The sequence below is a fragment of the Salmo salar genome, unplaced genomic scaffold (genome assembly GCF_905237065.1).
Source record: "Salmo salar unplaced genomic scaffold, Ssal_v3.1, whole genome shotgun sequence".
Lineage (NCBI taxonomy): Eukaryota > Metazoa > Chordata > Actinopteri > Salmoniformes > Salmonidae > Salmo > Salmo salar.
In genome coordinates this window covers 172,501-197,338 of record NW_025548733.1, presented here as the reverse complement: position 1 = coordinate 197,338, position 24,838 = coordinate 172,501, and the positions used below count along the sequence as shown (strand labels likewise).

Here is a 24,838-nt window from a genome sequence, read left to right as displayed (position 1 = left end):
TTATACTGTACTTTAGATGGAGGCTGGGCCTCCTCCTGTGGGCTGGGCCTCCTCCTGTGCTGGGCCCCCCGGCTGGGCCTCCTCCTGGGCCCCCCCCGGGGCTGGGCCCCGGCCGGCCCCGGGGGCTGGGCCTCCTCCTGGGGGCTGGGCCTCTCTGTGGGCTGGGCCTCATAGAAGAAGCATGACACTATAATAAAACATTTTTACACCTAAACACACACCTTTAATATAGACACACGCCTAAACTCACACTTCCTGTTGACGTTAACCGCTTCCTGTCCTGCAGGGATGTTGTGACGGAGTCGTCAGTGGGCGGAGCGAGAGAGAATGAAGAGAACCCTGTTATCACCAAGACGGACGATGGGAAGAAGGTGAGAGAGAGAGAGAGAGAGAGACCCCATCTTTGATTCCTCCTGACCTCCTAAACTGACCCCCTCATCTCCTAAACTGGCCCCTCATCTCCTTAAACTGGCCCCTAATCTCCTAAACTGGCCCCTCATCTCCTAAACTGACTCCTCATCTCCTAAACTGACCCCTCATCTCCTAAACTGACCCCTCATCTCCTAAACTGGCCCCTCATCTCCTAAACTGGCCCCTCATCTCCTAAACTGACCCCTCGTCTCCTAAACTGGCCCCTCGTCTCCTAAACTGACCCCTCGTCTCCTAAACTGACCCCTCATCTCCTAAACTGACCCCTCATCTCCTAAACTGGCCCCTCATCTCCTAAACTGACCCCTCATCTCCTAAACTGACCCCTCATCTCCTAAACTGGCCCCTCATCTCCTAAACTGGCCCCTCATCTCCTAAACTGGCCCCTCATCTCCTAAACTGGCCCCTCATCTCCTAAACTGGCCCCTCATCTCCTAAACTGACCCCTCATCTCCTAAACTGGCCCCTCATCTCCTAAACTGCGCCCCTCATCTCCTAAACTGGCCCCTCATCTCCTAAACTGGCCCCTCATCTCCTAAACTGGCCCCTCGTCTCCTAAACTGGCCCCTCGTCTCCTAAACTGGCCCCTCGTCTCCTAAACTGGCCCCTCGTCTCCTAAGCTGGCCCCTCGTCTCCTAAACTGGCCCCTCGTCTCCTAAACTGGCCCCTCGTCTCCTAAACGGACCCCTCGTCTCCTAAACTGACCCCTCGTCTCCTAAACTGGCCCCTCGTCTCCTAAACTGGCCCCTCGTCTCCTAAACTGGCCCCTCGTCTCCTAAACTGGCCCCTCGTCTCCTAAACTGGCCCCTCATCTCCTTAAACTGGCCCCTCATCTCCTAAACTGGCCCCTCACCTCCTAAACTGGCCCCTCATCTCCTAAACTGGCCCCTCATCTCCTAAACTGACCCCTCATCTCCTAAACTGACCCCTCATCTCCTAAACTGGCCCCTCATCTCCTAAACTGGCCCCTCGTCTCCTAAACTGGCCCCTCGTCTCCTGCTAAACTGGCCCCTCGTCTCCTAAACTGGCCCCTCGTCTCCTAAACTGGCCCCTCGTCTCCTAAACTGGCCCCTCGTCTCCTAAACTGGCCCCTCGTCTCCTAAACTGACCCCTCTGACCTGAGAAGGAGGCGGAGAGAGGAATCGAGGAAAGATTGAGAAGGAAAGAGCCCAGTTAAAGCCGACCTTTTGATTTTGGACACATTTGAGCCCAATGTTATTGTGTTGGTTTGCTCATCATGTTAAGAGTTAATTTAACCCTGTGGAACCTCATGTTAGTTAATTTAACCCTGTGGAACCTCATGTTAGTTAATTTAACCCTGTGGAACCTCATGTTAGAGTTAATTTAACCCTGTGGAACCTCATCAGGTTAGAGTTAATTTAACCCTGTGGAACCTCATGTTAGTTAATTTAACCCTGTGGAACCTCATCAGGTTAAGAGTTAATTTAACCCTGTGGAACCTCATCAGGTTAGAGTTAATTTAACCCTGTGGAACCTCATCAGGTTAGAGTTAATTTAACCCTGTGGAACCTCATCAGGTTAGAGTTAATTTAACCCTGTGGAACCTCATGTTAGTTAATTTAACCCTGTGGAACCTCATCAGGTTAGAGTTAATTTAACCCTGTGGAACCTCATCAGGTTAAGAGTTAATTTAACCCTGTGGAACCTCATCAGGTTAAAGTTAATTTAACCCTGTGGAACCTCATCAGGTTAAGAGTTAATTTAACCCTGTGGAACCTCATGTTAGTTAATTTAACCCTGTGGAACCTCATCAGGTTAAGAGTTAATTTCACCCTGTGGAACCTCATCAGGTTAGAGTTAATTTAACCCTGTGGAACCTCATCAGGTTAGAGTTAATTTAACCCTGTGGAACCTCATGTTAGTTAATTTAACCCTGTGGAACCTCATCAGGTTAGAGTTAATTTAACCCTGTGGAACCTCATCAGGTTAAGAGTTAATTTAACCCTGTGGAACCTCATCAGGTTAGAGTTAATTTAACCCTGTGGAACCTCATCAGGTTAGAGTTAATTTAACCCTGTCGAACCTCATCAGGTTAGAGTTAATTTAACCCTGTGGAACCTCATCAGGTTAAGAGTTAATTTAACCCTGTGGAACCTCATGTTAGTTAATTTAACCCTGTGGAACCTCATCAGGTTAGAGTTAATTTAACCCTGTGGAACCTCATCAGGTTAGAATTAATTTAACCCTGTGGAACCTCATCAGGTTAGAGTTAATTTAACCCTGTGGAACCTCATCAGGTTAGAGTTAATTTAACCCTGTGGAACCTCATCAGGTTAGAGTTAATTTAACCCTGTGGAACCTCATCAGGTTAAGAGTTAATTTAACCCTGTGGAACCTCATGTTAGTTAATTTAACCCTGTGGAACCTCATGTTAGTTCATTTAACCCTGTCGAACCTCATCAGGTTAGAGTTAATTTAACCCTGTGGAACCTCATCAGGTTAAAGTTAATTTAACCCTGTGGAACCTCATCAGGTTAAGAGTTAATTTAACCCTGTGGAACCTCATCAGGTTAGAGTTAATTTAACCCTGTGGAACCTCATGTTAGTTATTTTAACCCTGTGGAACCTCATCAGGTTAAGAGTTAATTTCACCCTGTGGAACCTCATCAGGTTAGAGTTAATTTAACCCTGTGGAACCTCATGTTAGTTAATTTAACCCTGTGGAACCTCATCAGGTTAAGAGTTAATTTAACCCTGTGGAACCTCATCAGGTTAGAGTTAATTTAACCCTGTGGAACCTCATGTTAGTTAATTTAACCCTGTGGAACCTCATGTTAGTTCATTTAACCCTGTCGAACCTCATCAGGTTAGAGTTAATTTAACCCTGTGGAACCTCATCAGGTTAAGAGTTAATTTAACCCTGTGGAACCTCATCAGGTTAAAGTTAATTTAACCCTGTGGAACCTCATCAGGTTAAGAGTTAATTTAACCCTGTGGAACCTCATGTTAGTTAATTTCAACCCTGTGGAACCTCATCAGGTTAAGAGTTAATTTCACCCTGTGGAACCTCATCAGGTTAGAGTTAATTTAACCCTGTGGAACCTCATCAGGTTAGAGTTAATTTAACCCTGTGGAACCTCATGTTAGTTAATTTAACCCTGTGGAACCTCATCAGGTTAGAGTTAATTTAACCCTGTGGAACCTCATCAGGTTAAGAGTTAATTTAACCCTGTGGAACCTCATCAGGTTAGAGTTAATTTAACCCTGTGGAACCTCATCAGGTTAGAGTTAATTTAACCCTGTCGAACCTCATCAGGTTAGAGTTAATTTAACCCTGTGGAACCTCATCAGGTTAAGAGTTAATTTAACCCTGTGGAACCTCATGTTAGTTAATTTAACCCTGTGGAACCTCATCAGGTTAAGAGTTAATTTAACCCTGTGGAACCTCATCAGGTTAGAGTTAATTTAACCCTGTGGAACCTCATCAGGTTAGAATTAATTTAACCCTGTGGAACCTCATCAGGTTAGAGTTAATTTAACCCTGTGGAACCTCATCAGGTTAGAGTTAATTTAACCCTGTGGAACCTCATCAGGTTAGAGTTAATTTAACCCTGTGGAACCTCATCAGGTTAAGAGTTAATTTAACCCTGTGGAACCTCATGTTAGTTAATTTAACCCTGTGGAACCTCATGTTAGTTCATTTAACCCTGTCGAACCTCATCAGGTTAGAGTTAATTTAACCCTGTGGAACCTCATCAGGTTAAAGTTAATTTAACCCTGTGGAACCTCATCAGGTTAAGAGTTAATTTAACCCTGTGGAACCTCATCAGGTTAGAGTTAATTTAACCCTGTGGAACCTCATGTTAGTTATTTTAACCCTGTGGAACCTCATCAGGTTAAGAGTTAATTTCACCCTGTGGAACCTCATCAGGTTAGAGTTAATTTAACCCTGTGGAACCTCATCAGGTTAGAGTTAATTTAACCCTGTGGAACCTCATCAGGTTAGAGTTAATTTAACCCTGTGGAACCTCATGTTAGTTAATTTAACCCTGTGGAACCTCATCAGGTTAGAGTTAATTTAACCCTGTGGAACCTCATCAGGTTAAGAGTTAATTTAACCCTGTGGAACCTCATCAGGTTAAAGTTAATTTAACCCTGTGGAACCTCATCAGGTTAAGAGTTAATTTAACCCTGTGGAACCTCATCAGGTTAGAGTTAATTTAACCCTGTGGAACCTCATCAGGTTAGAGTTAATTTAACCCTGTGGAACCTCATGTTAGTTAATTTAACCCTGTGGAACCTCATCAGGTTAAGAGTTAATTTAACCCTGTGGAACCTCATCAGGTTAAAGTTAATTTAACCCTGTGGAACCTCATCAGGTTAAGAGTTAATTTAACCCTGTGGAACCTCATCAGGTTAGAGTTAATTTAACCCTGTCGAACCTCATCAGGTTAGAGTTAATTTAACCCTGTGGAACCTCATCAGGTTAAGAGTTAATTTAACCCTGTGGAACCTCATCAGGTTAGAGTTAATTTAACCCTGTGGAACCTCATGTTAGTTAATTTAACCCTGTGGAACCTCATCAGGTTAAAGTTAATTTAACCCTGTGGAACCTCATCAGGTTAAGAGTTAATTTAACCCTGTGGAACCTCATCAGGTTAGAGTTAATTTAACCCTGTGGAACCTCATCAGGTTAGAGTTAATTTAACCCTGTGGAACCTCATCAGGTTAGAGTTAATTTAACCCTGTGGAACCTCATGTTAGTTAATTTAACCCTGTGGAACCTCATCAGGTTAAGAGTTAATTTAACCCTGTGGAACCTCAAATTTTTTTCTTCTCTAATTTTGTAATTTTTAATTCTCCCCCTCTCTCCCTCTCCTCCCCTCTCCTCCCCCCTCTCTCAGGAGGACACAGTGAGCTCTGACCTCACCACAGGCGTGTCAACCATCCCCAAACCTCGCCGCGGACGCCCCCAAGGCCACACCCTCCCCTCTGGCCAATGAGAAGGAAGGGAGGGGCAGCCAAAGGCAGGAAGAGGGCGGCACCAGCCCAGGACTCCGCCCCTCGGGGAGGTAAACTCCATCAAGATCCCTAAAGCTGAAGAGGAGAGACAGATCCTAGACCTGCAGAGGTGAGGAAGAGGGAGACAGATCCTAGACCTGCAGAGGTGAGGAAGAGGAGAGACAGATCCTAGACCTGCAGAGGTGAGGAAGAGGGGAGACAGATCCTAGACCTGCAGAGGTGAGGAAGAGGAGAGACAGATCCTAGACCTGCAGAGGTGAGGAAGAGGGGAGACAGATCCTAGACCTGCAGAGGTGAGGAAGAGGGGAGACAGATCCTAGACCTGCAGAGGTGAGGAAGAGGGGAGACAGATCCTAGACCTGCAGAGGTGAGGAAGAGGGGAGACAGATCCTAGACCTGCAGAGGTGAGGAAGAGGGGAGACAGATCCTAGACCTGCAGAGGTGAGGAAGAGGGAGACAGATCCTAGACCTGCAGAGGTGAGGAAGAGGGGAGACAGATCCTAGACCTGCAGAGGTGAGGAAGAGGAGAGACAGATCCTAGACCTGCAGAGGTGAGGAAGAGGAGACAGATCCTAGACCTGCAGAGGTGAGGAAGAGGGGAGACAGATCCTAGACCTGCAGAGGTGAGGAAGAGGAGAGACAGATCCTAGACCTGCAGAGGTGAGGAAGAGGGGAGACAGATCCTAGACCTGCAGAGGTGAGGAAGAGGGGAGACAGATCCTAGACCTGCAGAGGTGAGGAAGAGGGAGACAGATCCTAGACCTGCAGAGGTGAGGAAGAGGGGAGACAGATCCTAGACCTGCAGAGGTGAGGAAGAGGGAGACAGATCCTAGACCTGCAGAGGTGAGGAAGAGGAGAGACAGATCCTAGACCTGCAGAGGTGAGGAAGAGGAGAGACAGATCCTAGACCTGCAGAGGTGAGGAAGAGGGGAGACAGATCCTAGACCTGCAGAGGTGAGGAAGAGGGGAGACAGATCCTAGACCTGCAGAGGTGAGGAAGAGGGGAGACAGATCCTAGACCTGCAGAGGTGAGGAAGAGGAGAGACAGATCCTAGACCTGCAGAGGTGAGGAAGAGGGGAGACAGATCCTAGACCTGCAGAGGTGAGGAAGAGGAGAGGCAGATCCTAGACCTGCAGAGGTGAGGAAGAGGGGAGACAGATCCTAGACCTGCAGAGGTGAGGAAGAGGGGAGACAGATCCTAGACCTGCAGAGGTGAGGAAGAGGGGAGACAGATCCTAGACCTGCAGAGGTGAGGAAGAGGAGAGACAGATCCTAGACCTGCAGAGGTGAGGAAGAGGGGAGACAGATCCTAGACCTGCAGAGGTGAGGAAGAGGAGAGACAGATCCTAGACCTGCAGAGGTGAGGAAGAGGGGAGACAGATCCTAGACCTGCAGAGGTGAGGAAGAGGAGACAGATCCTAGACCTGCAGAGGTGAGGAAGAGGGAGACAGATCCTAGACCTGCAGAGGTGAGGAAGAGGGGAGACAGATCCTAGACCTGCAGAGGTGAGGAAGAGGAGACAGATCCTAGACCTGCAGAGGTGAGGAAGAGGAGAGACAGATCCTAGACCTGCAGAGGTGAGGAAGAGGAGAGACAGATCCTAGACCTGCAGAGGTGAGGAAGAGGGGAGACAGATCCTAGACCTGCAGAGGTGAGGAAGAGGGGAGACAGATCCTAGACCTGCAGAGGTGAGGAAGAGGAGAACAGATCCTAGACCTGCAGAGGTGAGGAAGAGGAGAGACAGATCCTAGACCTGCAGAGGTGAGGAAGAGGGGAGACAGATCCTAGACCTGCAGAGGTGAGGAAGAGGGGAGACAGATCCTAGACCTGCAGAGGTGAGGAAGAGGAGAGACAGATCCTAGACCTGCAGAGGTGAGGAAGAGGGGAGACAGATCCTAGACCTGCAGAGGTGAGGAAGAGGGGAGACAGATCCTAGACCTGCAGAGGTGAGGAAGAGGAGAGACAGATCCTAGACCTGCAGAGGTGAGGAAGAGGGAGACAGATCCTAGACCTGCAGAGGTGAGGAAGAGGAGAGACAGATCCTAGACCTGCAGAGGTGAGGAAGAGGGGAGACAGATCCTAGACCTGCAGAGGTGAGGAAGAGGGAGACAGATCCTAGACCTGCAGAGGTGAGGAAGAGGAGAGACAGATCCTAGACCTGCAGAGGTGAGGAAGAGGAGAGACAGATCCTAGACCTGCAGAGGTGAGGAAGAGGAGAGACAGATCCTAGACCTGCAGAGGTGAGGAAGAGGGGAGACAGATCCTAGACCTGCAGAGGTGAGGAAGAGGAGGAGACAGATCCTAGACCTGCAGAGGTGAGGAAGAGGGGAGACAGATCCTAGACCTGCAGAGGTGAGGAAGAGGGGAGACAGATCCTAGACCTGCAGAGGTGAGGAAGAGGAGAGACAGATCCTAGACCTGCAGAGGTGAGGAAGAGGAGAGACAGATCCTAGACCTGCAGAGGTGAGGAAGAGGAGAGACAGATCCTAGACCTGCAGAGGTGAGGAAGAGGAGAGACAGATCCTAGACCTGCAGAGGTGAGGAAGAGGGGAGACAGATCCTAGACCTGCAGAGGTGAGGAAGAGGAGAGACAGATCCTAGACCTGCAGAGGTGAGGAAGAGGGGAGACAGATCCTAGACCTGCAGAGGTGAGGAAGAGGGGAGACAGATCCTAGACCTGCAGAGGTGAGGAAGAGGAGAGACAGATCCTAGACCTGCAGAGGTGAGGAAGAGGGGAGACAGATCCTAGACCTGCAGAGGTGAGGAAGAGGGGAGACAGATCCTAGACCTGCAGAGGTGAGGAAGAGGGGAGACAGATCCTAGACCTGCAGAGGTGAGGAAGAGGGGAGACAGATCCTAGACCTGCAGAGGTGAGGAAGAGGGGAGACAGATCCTAGACCTGCAGAGGTGAGGAAGAGGAGAGACAGATCCTAGACCTGCAGAGGTGAGGAAGAGGAGAGACAGATCCTAGACCTGCAGAGGTGAGGAAGAGGAGAGACAGATCCTAGACCTGCAGAGGTGAGGAAGAGGAGAGACAGATCCTAGACCTGCAGAGGTGAGGAAGAGGAGAGACAGATCCTAGACCTGCAGAGGTGAGGAAGAGGGGAGACAGATCCTAGACCTGCAGAGGTGAGGAAGAGGAGAGACAGATCCTAGACCTGCAGAGGTGAGGAAGAGGAGAGACAGATCCTAGACCTGCAGAGGTGAGGAAGAGGGGAGACAGATCCTAGACCTGCAGAGGTGAGGAAGAGGAGAGACAGATCCTAGACCTGCAGAGGTGAGGAAGAGGGGAGACAGATCCTAGACCTGCAGAGGTGAGGAAGAGGGGAGACAGATCCTAGACCTGCAGAGGTGAGGAAGAGGGGAGACAGATCCTAGACCTGCAGAGGTGAGGAAGAGGGGAGACAGATCCTAGACCTGCAGAGGTGAGGAAGAGGAGAGACAGATCCTAGACCTGCAGAGGTGAGGAAGAGGGGAGACAGATCCTAGACCTGCAGAGGTGAGGAAGAGGAGAGACAGATCCTAGACCTGCAGAGGTGAGGAAGAGGGGAGACAGATCCTAGACCTGCAGAGGTGAGGAAGAGGGGAGACAGATCCTAGACCTGCAGAGGTGAGGAAGAGGGGAGACAGATCCTAGACCTGCAGAGGTGAGGAAGAGGAGAGACAGATCCTAGACCTGCAGAGGTGAGGAAGAGGGGAGACAGATCCTAGACCTGCAGAGGTGAGGAAGAGGGGAGACAGATCCTAGACCTGCAGAGGTGAGGAAGAGGGGAGACAGATCCTAGACCTGCAGAGGTGAGGAAGAGGGGAGACAGATCCTAGACCTGCAGAGGTGAGGAAGAGGAGAGACAGATCCTAGACCTGCAGAGGTGAGGAAGAGGGGAGACAGATCCTAGACCTGCAGAGGTGAGGAAGAGGAGAGACAGATCCTAGACCTGCAGAGGTGAGGAAGAGGGGAGACAGATCCTAGACCTGCAGAGGTGAGGAAGAGGAGAGACAGATCCTAGACCTGCAGAGGTGAGGAAGAGGAGAGACAGATCCTAGACCTGCAGAGGTGAGGAAGAGGAGAGACAGATCCTAGACCTGCAGAGGTGAGGAAGAGGGGAGACAGATCCTAGACCTGCAGAGGTGAGGAAGAGGGGAGACAGATCCTAGACCTGCAGAGGTGAGGAAGAGGGGAGACAGATCCTAGACCTGCAGAGGTGAGGAAGAGGGGAGACAGATCCTAGACCTGCAGAGGTGAGGAAGAGGGGAGACAGATCCTAGACCTGCAGAGGTGAGGAAGAGGAGAGACAGATCCTAGACCTGCAGAGGTGAGGAAGAGGGGAGACAGATCCTAGACCTGCAGAGGTGAGGAAGAGGAGAGACAGATCCTAGACCTGCAGAGGTGAGGAAGAGGGGAGACAGATCCTAGACCTGCAGAGGTGAGGAAGAGGAGAGACAGATCCTAGACCTGCAGAGGTGAGGAAGAGGAGAGACAGATCCTAGACCTGCAGAGGTGAGGAAGAGGAGAGACAGATCCTAGACCTGCAGAGGTGAGGAAGAGGAGAGACAGATCCTAGACCTGCAGAGGTGAGGAAGAGGGGAGACAGATCCTAGACCTGCAGAGGTGAGGAAGAGGGGAGACAGATCCTAGACCTGCAGAGGTGAGGAAGAGGGGAGACAGATCCTAGACCTGCAGAGGTGAGGAAGAGGGGAGACAGATCCTAGACCTGCAGAGGTGAGGAAGAGGGAGAGACAGATCCTAGACCTGCAGAGGTGAGGAAGAGGGGAGACAGATCCTAGACCTGCAGAGGTGAGGAAGAGGGGAGACAGATCCTAGACCTGCAGAGGTGAGGAAGAGGAGAGACAGATCCTAGACCTGCAGAGGTGAGGAAGAGGGGAGACAGATCCTAGACCTGCAGAGGTGAGGAAGAGGAGAGACAGATCCTAGACCTGCAGAGGTGAGGAAGAGGGGAGACAGATCCTAGACCTGCAGAGGTGAGGAAGAGGGGAGACAGATCCTAGACCTGCAGAGGTGAGGAAGAGGGGAGACAGATCCTAGACCTGCAGAGGTGAGGAAGAGGAGAGACAGATCCTAGACCTGCAGAGGTGAGGAAGAGGGGAGACAGATCCTAGACCTGCAGAGGTGAGGAAGAGGGGAGACAGATCCTAGACCTGCAGAGGTGAGGAAGAGGAGAGACAGATCCTAGACCTGCAGAGGTGAGGAAGAGGGGAGACAGATCCTAGACCTGCAGAGGTGAGGAAGAGGGGAGACAGATCCTAGACCTGCAGAGGTGAGGAAGAGGGGAGACAGATCCTAGACCTGCAGAGGTGAGGAAGAGGAGAGACAGATCCTAGACCTGCAGAGGTGAGGAAGAGGAGAGACAGATCCTAGACCTGCAGAGGTGAGGAAGAGGGGAGACAGATCCTAGACCTGCAGAGGTGAGGAAGAGGGGAGACAGATCCTAGACCTGCAGAGGTGAGGAAGAGGGGAGACAGATCCTAGACCTGCAGAGGTGAGGAAGAGGAGAGACAGATCCTAGACCTGCAGAGGTGAGGAAGAGGGGAGACAGATCCTAGACCTGCAGAGGTGAGGAAGAGGAGAGACAGATCCTAGACCTGCAGAGGTGAGGAAGAGGGGAGACAGATCCTAGACCTGCAGAGGTGAGGAAGAGGGGAGACAGATCCTAGACCTGCAGAGGTGAGGAAGAGGGGAGACAGATCCTAGACCTGCAGAGGTGAGGAAGAGGGGAGACAGATCCTAGACCTGCAGAGGTGAGGAAGAGGGGAGACAGATCCTAGACCTGCAGAGGTGAGGAAGAGGGGAGACAGATCCTAGACCTGCAGAGGTGAGGAAGAGGGGAGACAGATCCTAGACCTGCAGAGGTGAGGAAGAGGGGAGACAGATCCTAGACCTGCAGAGGTGAGGAAGAGGGGAGACAGATCCTAGACCTGCAGAGGTGAGGAAGAGGGGAGACAGATCCTAGACCTGCAGAGGTGAGGAAGAGGGGAGACAGATCCTAGACCTGCAGAGGTGAGGAAGAGGGGAGACAGATCCTAGACCTGCAGAGGTGAGGAAGAGGGGAGACAGATCCTAGACCTGCAGAGGTGAGGAAGAGGGGAGACAGATCCTAGACCTGCAGAGGTGAGGAAGAGGAGAGACAGATCCTAGACCTGCAGAGGTGAGGAAGAGGGGAGACAGATCCTAGACCTGCAGAGGTGAGGAAGAGGGGAGACAGATCCTAGACCTGCAGAGGTGAGGAAGAGGGGAGACAGATCCTAGACCTGCAGAGGTGAGGAAGAGGGGAGACAGATCCTAGACCTGCAGAGGTGAGGAAGAGGGGAGACAGATCCTAGACCTGCAGAGGTGAGGAAGAGGGGAGACAGATCCTAGACCTGCAGAGGTGAGGAAGAGGGGAGACAGATCCTAGACCTGCAGAGGTGAGGAAGAGGGGAGACAGATCCTAGACCTGCAGAGGTGAGGAAGAGGGGAGACAGATCCTAGACCTGCAGAGGTGAGGAAGAGGAGAGACAGATCCTAGACCTGCAGAGGTGAGGAAGAGGGGAGACAGATCCTAGACCTGCAGAGGTGAGGAAGAGGGGAGACAGATCCTAGACCTGCAGAGGTGAGGAAGAGGGGAGACAGATCCTAGACCTGCAGAGGTGAGGAAGAGGGGAGACAGATCCTAGACCTGCAGAGGTGAGGAAGAGGGGAGACAGATCCTAGACCTGCAGAGGTGAGGAAGAGGGGAGACAGATCCTAGACCTGCAGAGGTGAGGAAGAGGGGAGACAGATCCTAGACCTGCAGAGGTGAGGAAGAGGGGAGACAGATCCTAGACCTGCAGAGGTGAGGAAGAGGAGAGACAGATCCTAGACCTGCAGAGGTGAGGAAGAGGGGAGACAGATCCTAGACCTGCAGAGGTGAGGAAGAGGAGAGACAGATCCTAGACCTGCAGAGGTGAGGAAGAGGAGAGACAGATCCTAGACCTGCAGAGGTGAGGAAGAGGGGAGACAGATCCTAGACCTGCAGAGGTGAGGAAGAGGGGAGACAGATCCTAGACCTGCAGAGGTGAGGAAGAGGGGAGACAGATCCTAGACCTGCAGAGGTGAGGAAGAGGGGAGACAGATCCTAGACCTGCAGAGGTGAGGAAGAGGGGAGACAGATCCTAGACCTGCAGAGGTGAGGAAGAGGAGAGACAGATCCTAGACCTGCAGAGGTGAGGAAGAGGGGAGACAGATCCTAGACCTGCAGAGGTGAGGAAGAGGGAGACAGATCCTAGACCTGCAGAGGTGAGGAAGAGGGGAGACAGATCCTAGACCTGCAGAGGTGAGGAAGAGGGGAGACAGATCCTAGACCTGCAGAGGTGAGGAAGAGGAGAGACAGATCCTAGACCTGCAGAGGTGAGGAAGAGGAGAGACAGATCCTAGACCTGCAGAGGTGAGGAAGAGGAGAGACAGATCCTAGACCTGCAGAGGTGAGGAAGAGGGGAGACAGATCCTAGACCTGCAGAGGTGAGGAAGAGGGGAGACAGATCCTAGACCTGCAGAGGTGAGGAAGAGGGGAGACAGATCCTAGACCTGCAGAGGTGAGGAAGAGGAGAGACAGATCCTAGACCTGCAGAGGTGAGGAAGAGGGGAGACAGATCCTAGACCTGCAGAGGTGAGGAAGAGGGGAGACAGATCCTAGACCTGCAGAGGTGAGGAAGAGGAGAGACAGATCCTAGACCTGCAGAGGTGAGGAAGAGGGGAGACAGATCCTAGACCTGCAGAGGTGAGGAAGAGGGGAGACAGATCCTAGACCTGCAGAGGTGAGGAAGAGGGGAGACAGATCCTAGACCTGCAGAGGTGAGGAAGAGGGGAGACAGATCCTAGACCTGCAGAGGTGAGGAAGAGGGGAGACAGATCCTAGACCTGCAGAGGTGAGGAAGAGGGGAGACAGATCCTAGACCTGCAGAGGTGAGGAAGAGGGGAGACAGATCCTAGACCTGCAGAGGTGAGGAAGAGGGGAGACAGATCCTAGACCTGCAGAGGTGAGGAAGAGGGGAGACAGATCCTAGACCTGCAGAGGTGAGGAAGAGGGGAGACAGATCCTAGACCTGCAGAGGTGAGGAAGAGGGGAGACAGATCCTAGACCTGCAGAGGTGAGGAAGAGGGGAGACAGATCCTAGACCTGCAGAGGTGAGGAAGAGGGGAGACAGATCCTAGACCTGCAGAGGTGAGGAAGAGGGGAGACAGATCCTAGACCTGCAGAGGTGAGGAAGAGGAGAGACAGATCCTAGACCTGCAGAGGTGAGGAAGAGGGGAGACAGATCCTAGACCTGCAGAGGTGAGGAAGAGGAGAGACAGATCCTAGACCTGCAGAGGTGAGGAAGAGGGGAGACAGATCCTAGACCTGCAGAGGTGAGGAAGAGGAGAGACAGATCCTAGACCTGCAGAGGTGAGGAAGAGGGGAGACAGATCCTAGACCTGCAGAGGTGAGGAAGAGGGGAGACAGATCCTAGACCTGCAGAGGTGAGGAAGAGGAGAGACAGATCCTAGACCTGCAGAGGTGAGGAAGAGGAGAGACAGATCCTAGACCTGCAGAGGTGAGGAAGAGGGGAGACAGATCCTAGACCTGCAGAGGTGAGGAAGAGGGGAGACAGATCCTAGACCTGCAGAGGTGAGGAAGAGGAGAGACAGATCCTAGACCTGCAGAGGTGAGGAAGAGGAGAGACAGATCCTAGACCTGCAGAGGTGAGGAAGAGGAGAGACAGATCCTAGACCTGCAGAGGTGAGGAAGAGGGGAGACAGATCCTAGACCTGCAGAGGTGAGGAAGAGGAGAGACAGATCCTAGACCTGCAGAGGTGAGGAAGAGGGGAGACAGATCCTAGACCTGCAGAGGTGAGGAAGAGGAGAGACAGATCCTAGACCTGCAGAGGTGAGGAAGAGGAGAGACAGATCCTAGACCTGCAGAGGTGAGGAAGAGGAGAGACAGATCCTAGACCTGCAGAGGTGAGGAAGAGGGGAGACAGATCCTAGACCTGCAGAGGTGAGGAAGAGGGGAGACAGATCCTAGACCTGCAGAGGTGAGGAAGAGGAGAGACAGATCCTAGACCTGCAGAGGTGAGGAAGAGGGGAGACAGATCCTAGACCTGCAGAGGTGAGGAAGAGGAGAGACAGATCCTAGACCTGCAGAGGTGAGGAAGAGGGGAGACAGATCCTAGACCTGCAGAGGTGAGGAAGAGGAGAGACAGATCCTAGACCTGCAGAGGTGAGGAAGAGGGGAGACAGATCCTAGACCTGCAGAGGTGAGGAAGAGGGGAGACAGATCCTAGACCTGCAGAGGTGAGGAAGAGGGAGACAGATCCTAGACCTGCAGAGGTGAGGAAGAGGAGAGACATATCCTAGACCTGCAGAGGTGAGGAAGAGGAGAGACAGATCCTAGACCTGCAGAGGTGAGGAAGAGGAGAGACAGATCCTAGACCTGCAGAGGTGAGGAAGAGGAGAGACAGATCCTAGACCTGCAGAGGTGAGGAAGAGGAGAGACAGATCCTAGACCTGCAGAGGTGAGGAAGAGGGGAGACAGATCCTAGACCTGCAGAGGTGAGGAAGAGGGGAGACAGATCCTAGACCTGCAGAGGTGAGGAAGAGGAGAGACAGATCCTAGACCTGCAGAGGTGAGGAAGAGGGGAGACAGATCCTAGACCTGCAGAGGTGAGGAAGAGGAGAGACAGATCCTAGACCTGCAGAGGTGAGGAAGAGGAGAGACAGATCCTAGACCTGCAGAGGTGAGGAAGAGGAGAGACAGATCCTAGACCTGCAGAGGTGAGGAAGAGGGGAGACAGATCCTAGACCTGCAGAGGTGAGGAAGAGGAGAGACAGATCCTAGACCTGCAGAGGTGAGGAAGAGGAGAGACAGATCCTAGACCTGCAGAGGTGAGGAAGAGGAGAGACAGATCCTAGACCTGCAGAGGTGAGGAAGAGGAGAGACAGATCCTAGACCTGCAGAGGTGAGGAAGAGGAGAGACAGATCCTAGACCTGCAGAGGTGAGGAAGAGGGGAGACAGATCCTAGACCTGCAGAGGTGAGGAAGAGGAGAGACAGATCCTAGACCTGCAGAGGTGAGGAAGAGGAGAGACAGATCCTAGACCTGCAGAGGTGAGGAAGAGGGGAGACAGATCCTAGACCTGCAGAGGTGAGGAAGAGGAGAGACAGATCCTAGACCTGCAGAGGTGAGGAAGAGGGGAGACAGATCCTAGACCTGCAGAGGTGAGGAAGAGGGGAGACAGATCCTAGACCTGCAGAGGTGAGGAAGAGGAGAGACAGATCCTAGACCTGCAGAGGTGAGGAAGAGGGGAGACAGATCCTAGACCTGCAGAGGTGAGGAAGAGGGGAGACAGATCCTAGACCTGCAGAGGTGAGGAAGAGGAGAGACAGATCCTAGACCTGCAGAGGTGAGGAAGAGGGGAGACAGATCCTAGACCTGCAGAGGTGAGGAAGAGGAGAGACAGATCCTAGACCTGCAGAGGTGAGGAAGAGGAGAGACAGATCCTAGACCTGCAGAGGTGAGGAAGAGGAGAGACAGATCCTAGACCTGCAGAGGTGAGGAAGAGGAGAGACAGATCCTAGACCTGCAGAGGTGAGGAAGAGGGGAGACAGATCCTAGACCTGCAGAGGTGAGGAAGAGGAGAGACAGATCCTAGACCTGCAGAGGTGAGGAAGAGGGGAGACAGATCCTAGACCTGCAGAGGTGAGGAAGAGGGGAGACAGATCCTAGACCTGCAGAGGTGAGGAAGAGGAGAGACAGATCCTAGACCTGCAGAGGTGAGGAAGAGGAGAGACAGATCCTAGACCTGCAGAGGTGAGGAAGAGGAGAGACAGATCCTAGACCTGCAGAGGTGAGGAAGAGGGGAGACAGATCCTAGACCTGCAGAGGTGAGGAAGAGGAGAGACAGATCCTAGACCTGCAGAGGTGAGGAAGAGGAGAGACAGATCCTAGACCTGCAGAGGTGAGGAAGAGGGGAGACAGATCCTAGACCTGCAGAGGTGAGGAAGAGGAGAGACAGATCCTAGACCTGCAGAGGTGAGGAAGAGGAGAGACAGATCCTAGACCTGTAGAGGTGAGGAAGAGGAGAGACAGATCCTAGACCTGCAGAGGTGAGGAAGAGGAGAGACAGCTTGATTGTTTAGGTAATCGGGTGTGTTTTAGTGCTGGGTTGCAACAAAACCCTGCAGCTCTCCAGTGGGACGAGGAGTCAGACCGTTGTAGAAACTTGACCTTAGTTTTAAATACACATTTCAGCTAAAGAATTAAACTCTATTGTTGTGTTGCTTTATAGAAGAATAGGTGGTGTGTGTGTGTGTGTGTGTGTGTGCTGTGTGTGTGTGTGTGTGTGTGTGTGTGTGTGTGTGTGTGTGTGTGTGTGTGTCTGTGTGTCTGTGTGTGTGTGTCTGTGTGTGCGTGTGTGTGTTGTGTGTGTGTGTGTGTGGTCGTGCGTGTGTGTGTCGTGTGTGTGTGTGTTGTCTGTGTGTGTGTGTGTGTGCGTGTTTTTTGGTGGTCGTTTTGTTTTTTTGGTGTGTGTGTGTGTGTGTGTGTGTGTGTGTGTGTGTGTGTGTGTGTGTGTGTGTGTGTGTGTGTGTGTGTGTGTGTGTGTGTGTGTGTGTGTGTGTGTGTGTAGGTCTCTGAGGTCCTCTCTTCTTGTTTCAGGTAAAGAGCAGATCTCTGCAGCCCAGATCAAGATCCTAAAGAAACACTCTGAAGCTCTTCAGGTCTCCCCCATCTCTCCCTCCACCCCTCTCTCCCCCTCTCTCTCTGTAATCCCCACTCTCTCTCTCTCAACCCTCTCTCTCTCTCTCTCTTCTCCTCTCTCTCTCTCTCTGTAATCCCGCCTCTCTCTCTCTCTAATCCTCTCTCTCTCTCTGTAATCTCTCTCTCTCTCTAATCCTCTCTCTCTCTCTCTAATCCACTCTCTCTCTCTCTCTGTAATCTCCTCTCTCTCTCCCTCTCTCTGTGTAATCTCCTCTCTCTCTCTCTAATCTCCTCTCTCTCTCCTGTAATCTCCTCTCTCTCTCTCTGTAATCTCCTCTCTCTCTCTGTAATCTCCTCTCTCTCTCTCTGTAATCTCCTCTCTCTCTCTGTAATCTCCTCTCTCTCTGTGTAATCTCCTCTCTCTCTCTGTAATCTCCTCTCTCTCTCGTGTAATCTCCTCTCTCTCTCTCTGTAATCTCCTCTCTCTCTCTGTAATCTCCTCTCTCTCTCTCTGTATTCTCTCTCTCTCTCTCTGTAATCTCCTCTCTCTTATCTTCTCTCTCTCTCCCCCCCTCTCTCTCTCCTCCCTCCTCTCTCAGGCCTTGTAGTCCTGGTCTGAAGCTCCTTGTTCCTGTTAATCTCCAAAACATTGTTTGCTCTTTATCTTTTGTGGAGCAGTTTGTTTTTAAAAGAAATATTTCCAAACCGTTTTAATCTGGTTTTGATGACAAAAACACGTTTTTGCTAATTAAATTCCCCCAGGATATCTTGCCTCTTCCTCCTGTCTGCTGGCCTCTTCTTCCTCTGTCCCCTCCTTCCTGTCTCTCTCCCAACTGTGTGTCTATTTTATATAGTTTCAAACACTTTCTTTCTCACACTTGTTAGAGAGAGATAGAGAGAGAGAGGGGGAGGGAAGGAAGGAAGGAGAGAGAGGGAAGGAAGGGGAGAGGGAGGGAAGGAAGGAAGGGGAGAGGGAGGGAAGGAAGGAAGGGGAGAGAGAGAGGGAAGGAAGGGGAGAGAGAGAGGGAAGAAAGGGGAGAGAGGGAAGGAAGGAAGGAGAGAGGGAAGGAAGGAGAGAGGGAGGAGGGAGGGAAGGATGGAAGGAGAGGAAGAGAGAGAGAGAGGAGGAAGGAAGGAGAGAGGGAAGGAAGGGGAGAGAGGGAAGGAAGGGGAGAGAGGGAAGGAAGGGGAGAGAGGGAAGGAAGGGGAGAGGGAGGAAGGAAGGGGAGAGAGAGAGGGAAGAAAGGGGAGAGAGGGAAGGAAGGAAGGAGAGAGGGAAGGAAGGGGAGAGGGAGGGAGGAGGGAAGGAAGGAGGAGGGAAGGAAGGAGAGAGAGAGAGGGAGGAGGGAGGGAAGGATGGAAGGAGAGGAAGAGAGAGAGAGAGAGGAGGGAAGGAAGGAGAGAGGGAGGGATATGGGCACTTTTCGGAAAAAGCGGTGTTCAAGCAGGGGTTAACTGATGAATAGACAAACATGACTTATTATTTTCCTTTCGATCTTTTTAGCAGTCAAACATTGAAATTAAAATTTGTATTGAAATGTTAAGTCTGTTGGTTAATTACTTGGAGGAGGAGAGGAGAGGAAGGCTTCAGTGTTACAGCATCTTCTACACATTTGGTCTGAGAAGTTCCATCGGGGCTCCCAGCTGATCTGTGATCGCTTGCTCTCCCCTGGCCTTCCATCCACGTTCCACTTCCTCTTCCTCTTCCTCACGCCTTACGGTCAATGTTTCTTCTTGCTTGTTTTGAATAAAGGAAGTCTTTTAAAAAAAATAAAACAGTTTAGGAGAGAAAAATAAAAGTACTGCATTTCTCTTTTCCAAACTTGCCAGTTTCATTTCTATATTTTAGTCGGAAAGCGTTTTTTTTTCCATTCTGCCTTGATAATGATTCCAGACATTTTAATTTTGGTTGTAGATGTTTCAGGATGGGTTTTTCACGTGGGCAGAAATCCCTTTTTAGATGTAAAGCCATGCTGTGTTTCTTCAGACCAAAAAACATTCCACTGTCCATCCTCCAATACTTCCTGTTTGCTCATCGATTCATGCCTAGACCCCCAGGAGGTTACTACAGGAGGTGGACGGCCTAGACCCCCAGGAGGTTACTACAGGAGGTGGCCAGCAGGTAGCCTAGACCCCCAGGAGGTTACTACAGGAGGTGGACGGCAGGTAGCCTAGACCCCCAGGAGGCTACTACAGGAGGTGGACAGCAGGTAGCCTAGACCCCCAGGAGGTGGACGGCAGGTAGCCTAGACCCAGGAGGCTACTACAGGAGGTGGACAGCAGGTAGCCTAGACCCCCAGGAGGTGGACAGCAGGTAGCCTAGACCCCCAGGAGGTTACTACAGGAGGTGGACGGCAGGTAGCCTAGACCCCCAGGAGGTTACTACAGGAGGTGGCCAGCAGGTAGCCTAGACCCCCAGGAGGTTACTACAGGAGGTGGACGGCAGGTAGCCTAGACCCCCAGGAGGTTACTACAGGAGGTGGACGGCAGGTAGCCTAGACCCCCAGGAGGCTACTACAGGAGGTGGACGGCAGGTAGCCTAGACCCCCAGGAGGTGGACGGCAGGTAGCCTAGACCCCCAGGAGGTTACTACAGGAGGAGGACAGCAGGTAGCCTAGACCCCCAGGAGGCTACTACAGGAGGTGGACGGCAGGTAGCCTAGACCCCCAGGAGGTTACTACAGGAGGTGGACAGCAGGTAGCCTAGACCCCCAGGAGGTTACTACAGGAGGTAAACGGCCTAGACCCCAGCAGGTTACTACAGGAGGTGGACGGCCTAGACCCCCAGGAGGTGGACAGCAGGTAACCTAGACCCCCAGGAGGTTACTACAGGAGGTGGACGGCAGGTAGCCTAGACCCCCAGGAGGTTACTACAGGAGGTGGACAGCAGGTAGCCTAGACCCCCAGGAGGTTACTACAGGAGGTGGACGGCAGGTAGCCTAGACCCCCAGCAGGTAGCCTAGACCCCCAGGACGATACTACAGGAGGTGGACGGCAGGTAGCCTAGACCCCCAGGAGGTGGACAGCAGGTAGCCTAGACCCCCAGGAGGTTACTACAGGAGGTGGACGGCAGGTAGCCTAGACCCCCAGGAGGTTACTACAGGAGGTGGACGGCAGGTAGCCTAGACCCCCAGGAGGTTACTACAGGAGGTGGACGGCAGGTAGCCTAGACCCCCAGGAGGTTACTACAGGAGGTGGACGGCCTAGACCCCCAGGAGGTGGACAGCAGGTAGCCTAGACCCCCAGCAGGTAGCCTAGACCCCCAGGAGGTTACTACAGGAGGTGGACGGCCTAGACCCCCAGGAGGTGGACAGCAGGTAGCCTAGACCCCCAGCAGGTAGCCTAGACCCCCAGGAGGTTACTACAGGAGGTGGACAGCAGGTAGCCTAGACCCCCAGGAGGTTACTACAGGAGGTGGACAGCAGGTAGCCTAGACCCCCAGGAGGTTACTACAGGAGGTGGACGGCCTAGACCCCCATGAGGTGGACAGCAGGTAGCCTAGACCCCCAGGAGGTGGACGGCAGGTAGCCTAGACCCCCAGGAGGTTACTACAGGAGGTGGACAGCAGGTAGCCTAGACCCCCAGGAGGTTACTACAGGAGGTGGACGGCAGGTAGCCTAGACCCCCAGGAGGTTACTACAGGAGGTGGACGGCAGGTAGCCTAGACCCCCAGGAGGTTACTACAGGAGGTGGACGGCAGGTAGCCTAGACCCCCAGGAGGTGGACAGCAGGTAGCCTAGACCCCCAGCAGGTAGCCTAGACCCCCAGGAGGTGGACAGCAGGTAGCCTAGACCCCCAGGAGGTTACTACAGGAGGTGGACGGCAGGTAGCCTAGACCCCCAGGAGGTTACTACAGGAGGTGGACAGCAGGTAGCCTAGACCCCCAGGAGGTTACTACAGGAGGTGGACGGCAGGTAGCCTAGACCCCCAGGAGGTTACTACAGGAGGTGGACGGCAGGTAGCCTAGACCCCCAGGAGGTGGACAGCAGGTAGCCTAGACCCCAGCAGGTAGCCTAGACCCCCAGGAGGTGGACGGCAGGTAGCCTAGACCCCCAGGAGGTTACTACAGGAGGTGGACGGCAGGTAGCCTAGACCCCCAGGAGGTTACTACAGGAGGTGGACAGCAGGTAGCCTAGACCCCCAGGAGGTTACTACAGGAGGTGGACGGCCCAGACCCCCAGGAGGTGGACAGCAGGTAGCCTAGACCCCCAGGAGGTTACTACAGGAGATGGACAGCAGGTAGCCTAGACCCCCAGGAGGTTACTACAGGAGGTAGCCTAGACCCCCAGGAGGTTACTACAGGAGGTAGCCTAGACCCCCAGCAGGTAGCCTAGACCCCCAGGAGGTGGACAGCAGGTAGCCTAGACTCCCAGGAGGTTACTACAGGAGGTGGACAGCAGGTAACCTAGACCCCCAGGAGGTTACTACAGGAGGTGGACGGCAGGTAGCCTAGACCCCCAGGAGGTGGACAGCAGGTAGCCCAGACCCCCAGCAGGTAGCCCAGACCCCCAGCAGGTAGCCCAGACGCCCAGACCCCCAGCAGGTAGCCCAGACCCCCAGCAGGTAGCCCAGACCCCCAGCAGGTAGCCCAGACCCCCAGCAGGTAGCCCAGACCCCCAGCAGGTAGCCCAGACCCCCAGGAGGTAGCCCAGACCCTCAGGAGGCAGCCCAGCGGTGAGACAAAATATTTTTTTGAAATTGATGAATGTTCCTTAAAGGGTGTAAATGTATTAAACAAATGAAGACGACAAAAAAAAAATAATAACATTTAGATTTTTCAGGTAGAATTTTTTTAATAAAAGTAAAGTTTGACAATAAATAATCATCATGCGATTGTTCGCCGGCCACAAATACCCAACTCGATATCATTTCAAACCCTTTATCTGTGCTTGATTGAGTTTGCCTGGCTGCCTGGCTTCACACGGGCCAGTTAAAATACTGTAAACCCCCCCGGCTCTCAAAAAGGCAGACGAAAGATTTCAAATAGCATCTGAACCCAGGTCTGACGGCTGCTGTTTCCCTTCAGAAAACTAATCCAAACTGAAAGCTCCCGACTGCGTTTCAACTAAACCAAAACAAAATGGCTGCCTATCTCCTATATAGTGCACTACTTTTGACCAGAGCCTTATGAAGAGGGTAGTGGTCCCTAATCTGCCGTGCAGTTCTACTTCGTCAACATCGTGCGATACTGAAGTGGAACAGGAAGACAGCGAAAAGAAGGAAGAAGTCTTTTAATGACATTTTTTTTGTGTCCTTTTTAAAAAAAATATATATATATATATTTTATAAAATATAGATGCCAAGTGGGTCGTTGGTTTGTTCTGCTGATAAAGGGGTGTCCGTCCTCTTTGAGAAAGAGACTGGACACAGGATTCGATCTGGGAAAGAGGAGCGTGAGGGGGAGGGGGAAGCAGACTGGGCCAATCAAGCGCGTAAGTCGCTTCAACGAGCCAATCGGGACATTCAGACTAACTTCCTAGTCGGCCAATCAAAATAGTTAACTAGGCAATTTCTTTCCTTCTAGTCGTGAGTTAAAACTGAAACACAGTTTACGTTTTTTTTTTTTTTTACAATATCCAGGAAGAATAAAGTATTTGTACAGTTCCATCCTGTCCGGCGTTGCTTGTCCTCCTGTCTCTCTCAGCCACTAACCTCCGCCAGGTTAACAACGCTTTAATGTGGGCCTTCTTAAAAGACGGAAAGTAAGGGATGTTTTGAAGGCCGGGGAATAGGGAGAGTTGAAAGGTTACCAGGAAGTGACTTGGAAGAGGGGTGAAACTCTATGACGTCAGCCCAGCGAAGGCTCAGTTTGGGCTGTGGTTAGAAGGCATCGGAGGGCACCAATAGGAGAAGGGAGATGAGGTCAGAGGGGTCTCAGTTGCTAAGGAGTTGTTCTGTCGCCGTCTCCACGTCCCAGGATTTAGAGGACAAGGCAGCGATTACAGCATTCTGTCAGGAGAGAGAGAGAGAGTTAGACACCACACAGCATTCTGTCAGGAGAGAGAGAGAGAGAGTTAGACACCACACAGCTTTCTGTCAGGAGAGAGAGAGAGAGAGAGTTAGACACCACACAGCATTCTGTCAGGAGAGAGAGAGAGAGAGTTAGACACCACACAGCATTCTGTCAGGAGAGAGAGAGAGAGAGAGTTAGACACCACACAGCATTCTGTCAGGAGAGAGAGAGAGAGACACCACACAGCATTCTGTCAGGAGAGAGAGAGAGAGAAGACACCACACAGCATTCTGTCGAGAGAGAGAGAGAGAGAGACACCACACAGCATTCTGTCAGGAGAGAGAGAGAGAGAGACACCACACAGCATTCTGTCAGGAGAGAGAGAGAGAGTTAGACACCACACAGCATTCTGTCAGGAGAGAGAGAGAGACACCACACAGCATTCTGTCAGGAGAGAGAGAGAGAGACACCACACAGCATTCTGTCGAGAGAAAGAGAGAGAGAGAGACACCACACAGCATTCTGTCAGGAGAGAGAGAGAGAGACACCACACAGCATTCTGTCAGGAGAGAGAGAGAGAGAGACCACACAGCATTCTGTCAGGAGAGAGAGAGAGAGACCACACAGCTTTCTGTCAGGAGGGAGAGAGAGAGAGAGAGAGTTAGACACCACACAGCATTCTATCAGGAGAGAGAGAGAGAGAGTTAGACACCACACAGCTTTCTGTTGGGAGAGAGAGAGACACCACACAGCATTCTGTCAGGAGAGAGAGAGAGAGAGAGAGACACCACACAGCATTCTGTCAGGAGAGAGAGAGAGAGAGAGACACCACACAGCACTCTGTCAGGAGAGAGAGAGTTAGACACCACACAGCATTCTGTCAGGAGAGAGAGAGAGAGAGACACCACACAGCATTCTGTCAGGAGAGAGAGAGAGAGACACCACACAGCATTCTGTCAGGAGAGAGAGAGAGAGAGACACCACACAGCATTCTGTCGAGAGAAAGAGAGAGAGAGAGACACCACACAGCATTCTGTCAGGAGAGAGAGAGAGAGACACCACACAGCATTCTGTCAGGAGAGAGAGAGAGAGACACCACACAGCATTCTGTCAGGAGAGAGAGAGAGTTAGACACCACACAGCATTCTGTCAGGAGAGAGAGAGAGAGACACCACACAGCATTCTGTCAGGAGAGAGAGAGAGAGACACCACACAGCATTCTGTCAGGAGAGAGAGAGAGAGACACCACACAGCATTCTGTCAGGAGAGAGAGAGAGTTAGACACCACACAGCATTCTGTCAGGAGAGAGAGAGACACCACACAGCATTCTGTCAGGAGAGAGAGAGAGAGAGAGAGAGAGACACCACACAGCATTCTGTCAGGAGAGAGAGAGAGAGAGAGACACCACACAGCATTCTGTCAGGAGAGAGAGAGAGAGAGACACCACACAGCATTCTGTCAGGAGAGAGAGAGAGAGAGAGACACCACACAGCATTCTGTCAGGAGAGAGAGAGAGAGAGACACCACACAGCATTCTGTCAGGAGAGAGAGAGAGAGAGACACCACACAGCATTCTGTCAGGAGAGAGAGAGAGAGAGACCACACAGCATTCTGTCAGGAGAGAGAGAGAGAGAGAGAGAGAGAGAGGCTGTCTGCCTACCTTTTCGAAGCCCATGGCAGTGAGTTTGTCTATCTTCCGTGTGTATTCTGGACCGGGTTCAGGTGCTCCACCGTAGTAATGGCCCCATAACCTGGCCGTC

The 24,838-nt window shown here is 52.0% G+C and overlaps 2 protein-coding genes across 11 annotated transcripts in view; one reads left to right on the top strand and one right to left on the bottom strand.

Moving 5' to 3' along the window:
- LOC106592481 (sister chromatid cohesion protein PDS5 homolog A) overlaps positions 1 to 5,411 on the top strand; it is a 97,311-nt gene extending 91,900 nt beyond the window's left edge. For all 7 annotated transcript variants that reach the window (XM_045712713.1, XM_045712712.1, XM_045712711.1 and 4 more), the window contains 2 exons: positions 287 to 371; positions 5,295 to 5,411. In XM_045712713.1, coding sequence (XP_045568669.1) covers positions 287 to 371; positions 5,295 to 5,393 — 184 coding nt within the window. In that variant the 3' untranslated portion in view covers positions 5,394 to 5,411. The remainder of the gene's footprint in view (positions 1 to 286; positions 372 to 5,294) is intronic.
- A 17,116-nt stretch (positions 5,412 to 22,527) lies between these two features.
- LOC106596414 (ubiquitin-conjugating enzyme E2 K) overlaps positions 22,528 to 24,838 on the bottom strand; it is an 8,506-nt gene continuing 6,195 nt past the window's right edge. For all 4 annotated transcript variants that reach the window (XM_045712721.1, XM_045712722.1, XM_045712719.1 and 1 more), the window contains exons 6-7: positions 24,739 to 24,838; positions 22,528 to 23,073 (exon numbers count right to left, since the gene is read on the bottom strand). The exon at positions 24,739 to 24,838 is cut by the window's right edge and continues 29 nt beyond it. In XM_045712721.1, coding sequence (XP_045568677.1) covers positions 22,999 to 23,073; positions 24,739 to 24,838 — 175 coding nt within the window. In that variant the 3' untranslated portion in view covers positions 22,528 to 22,998. The remainder of the gene's footprint in view (positions 23,074 to 24,738) is intronic.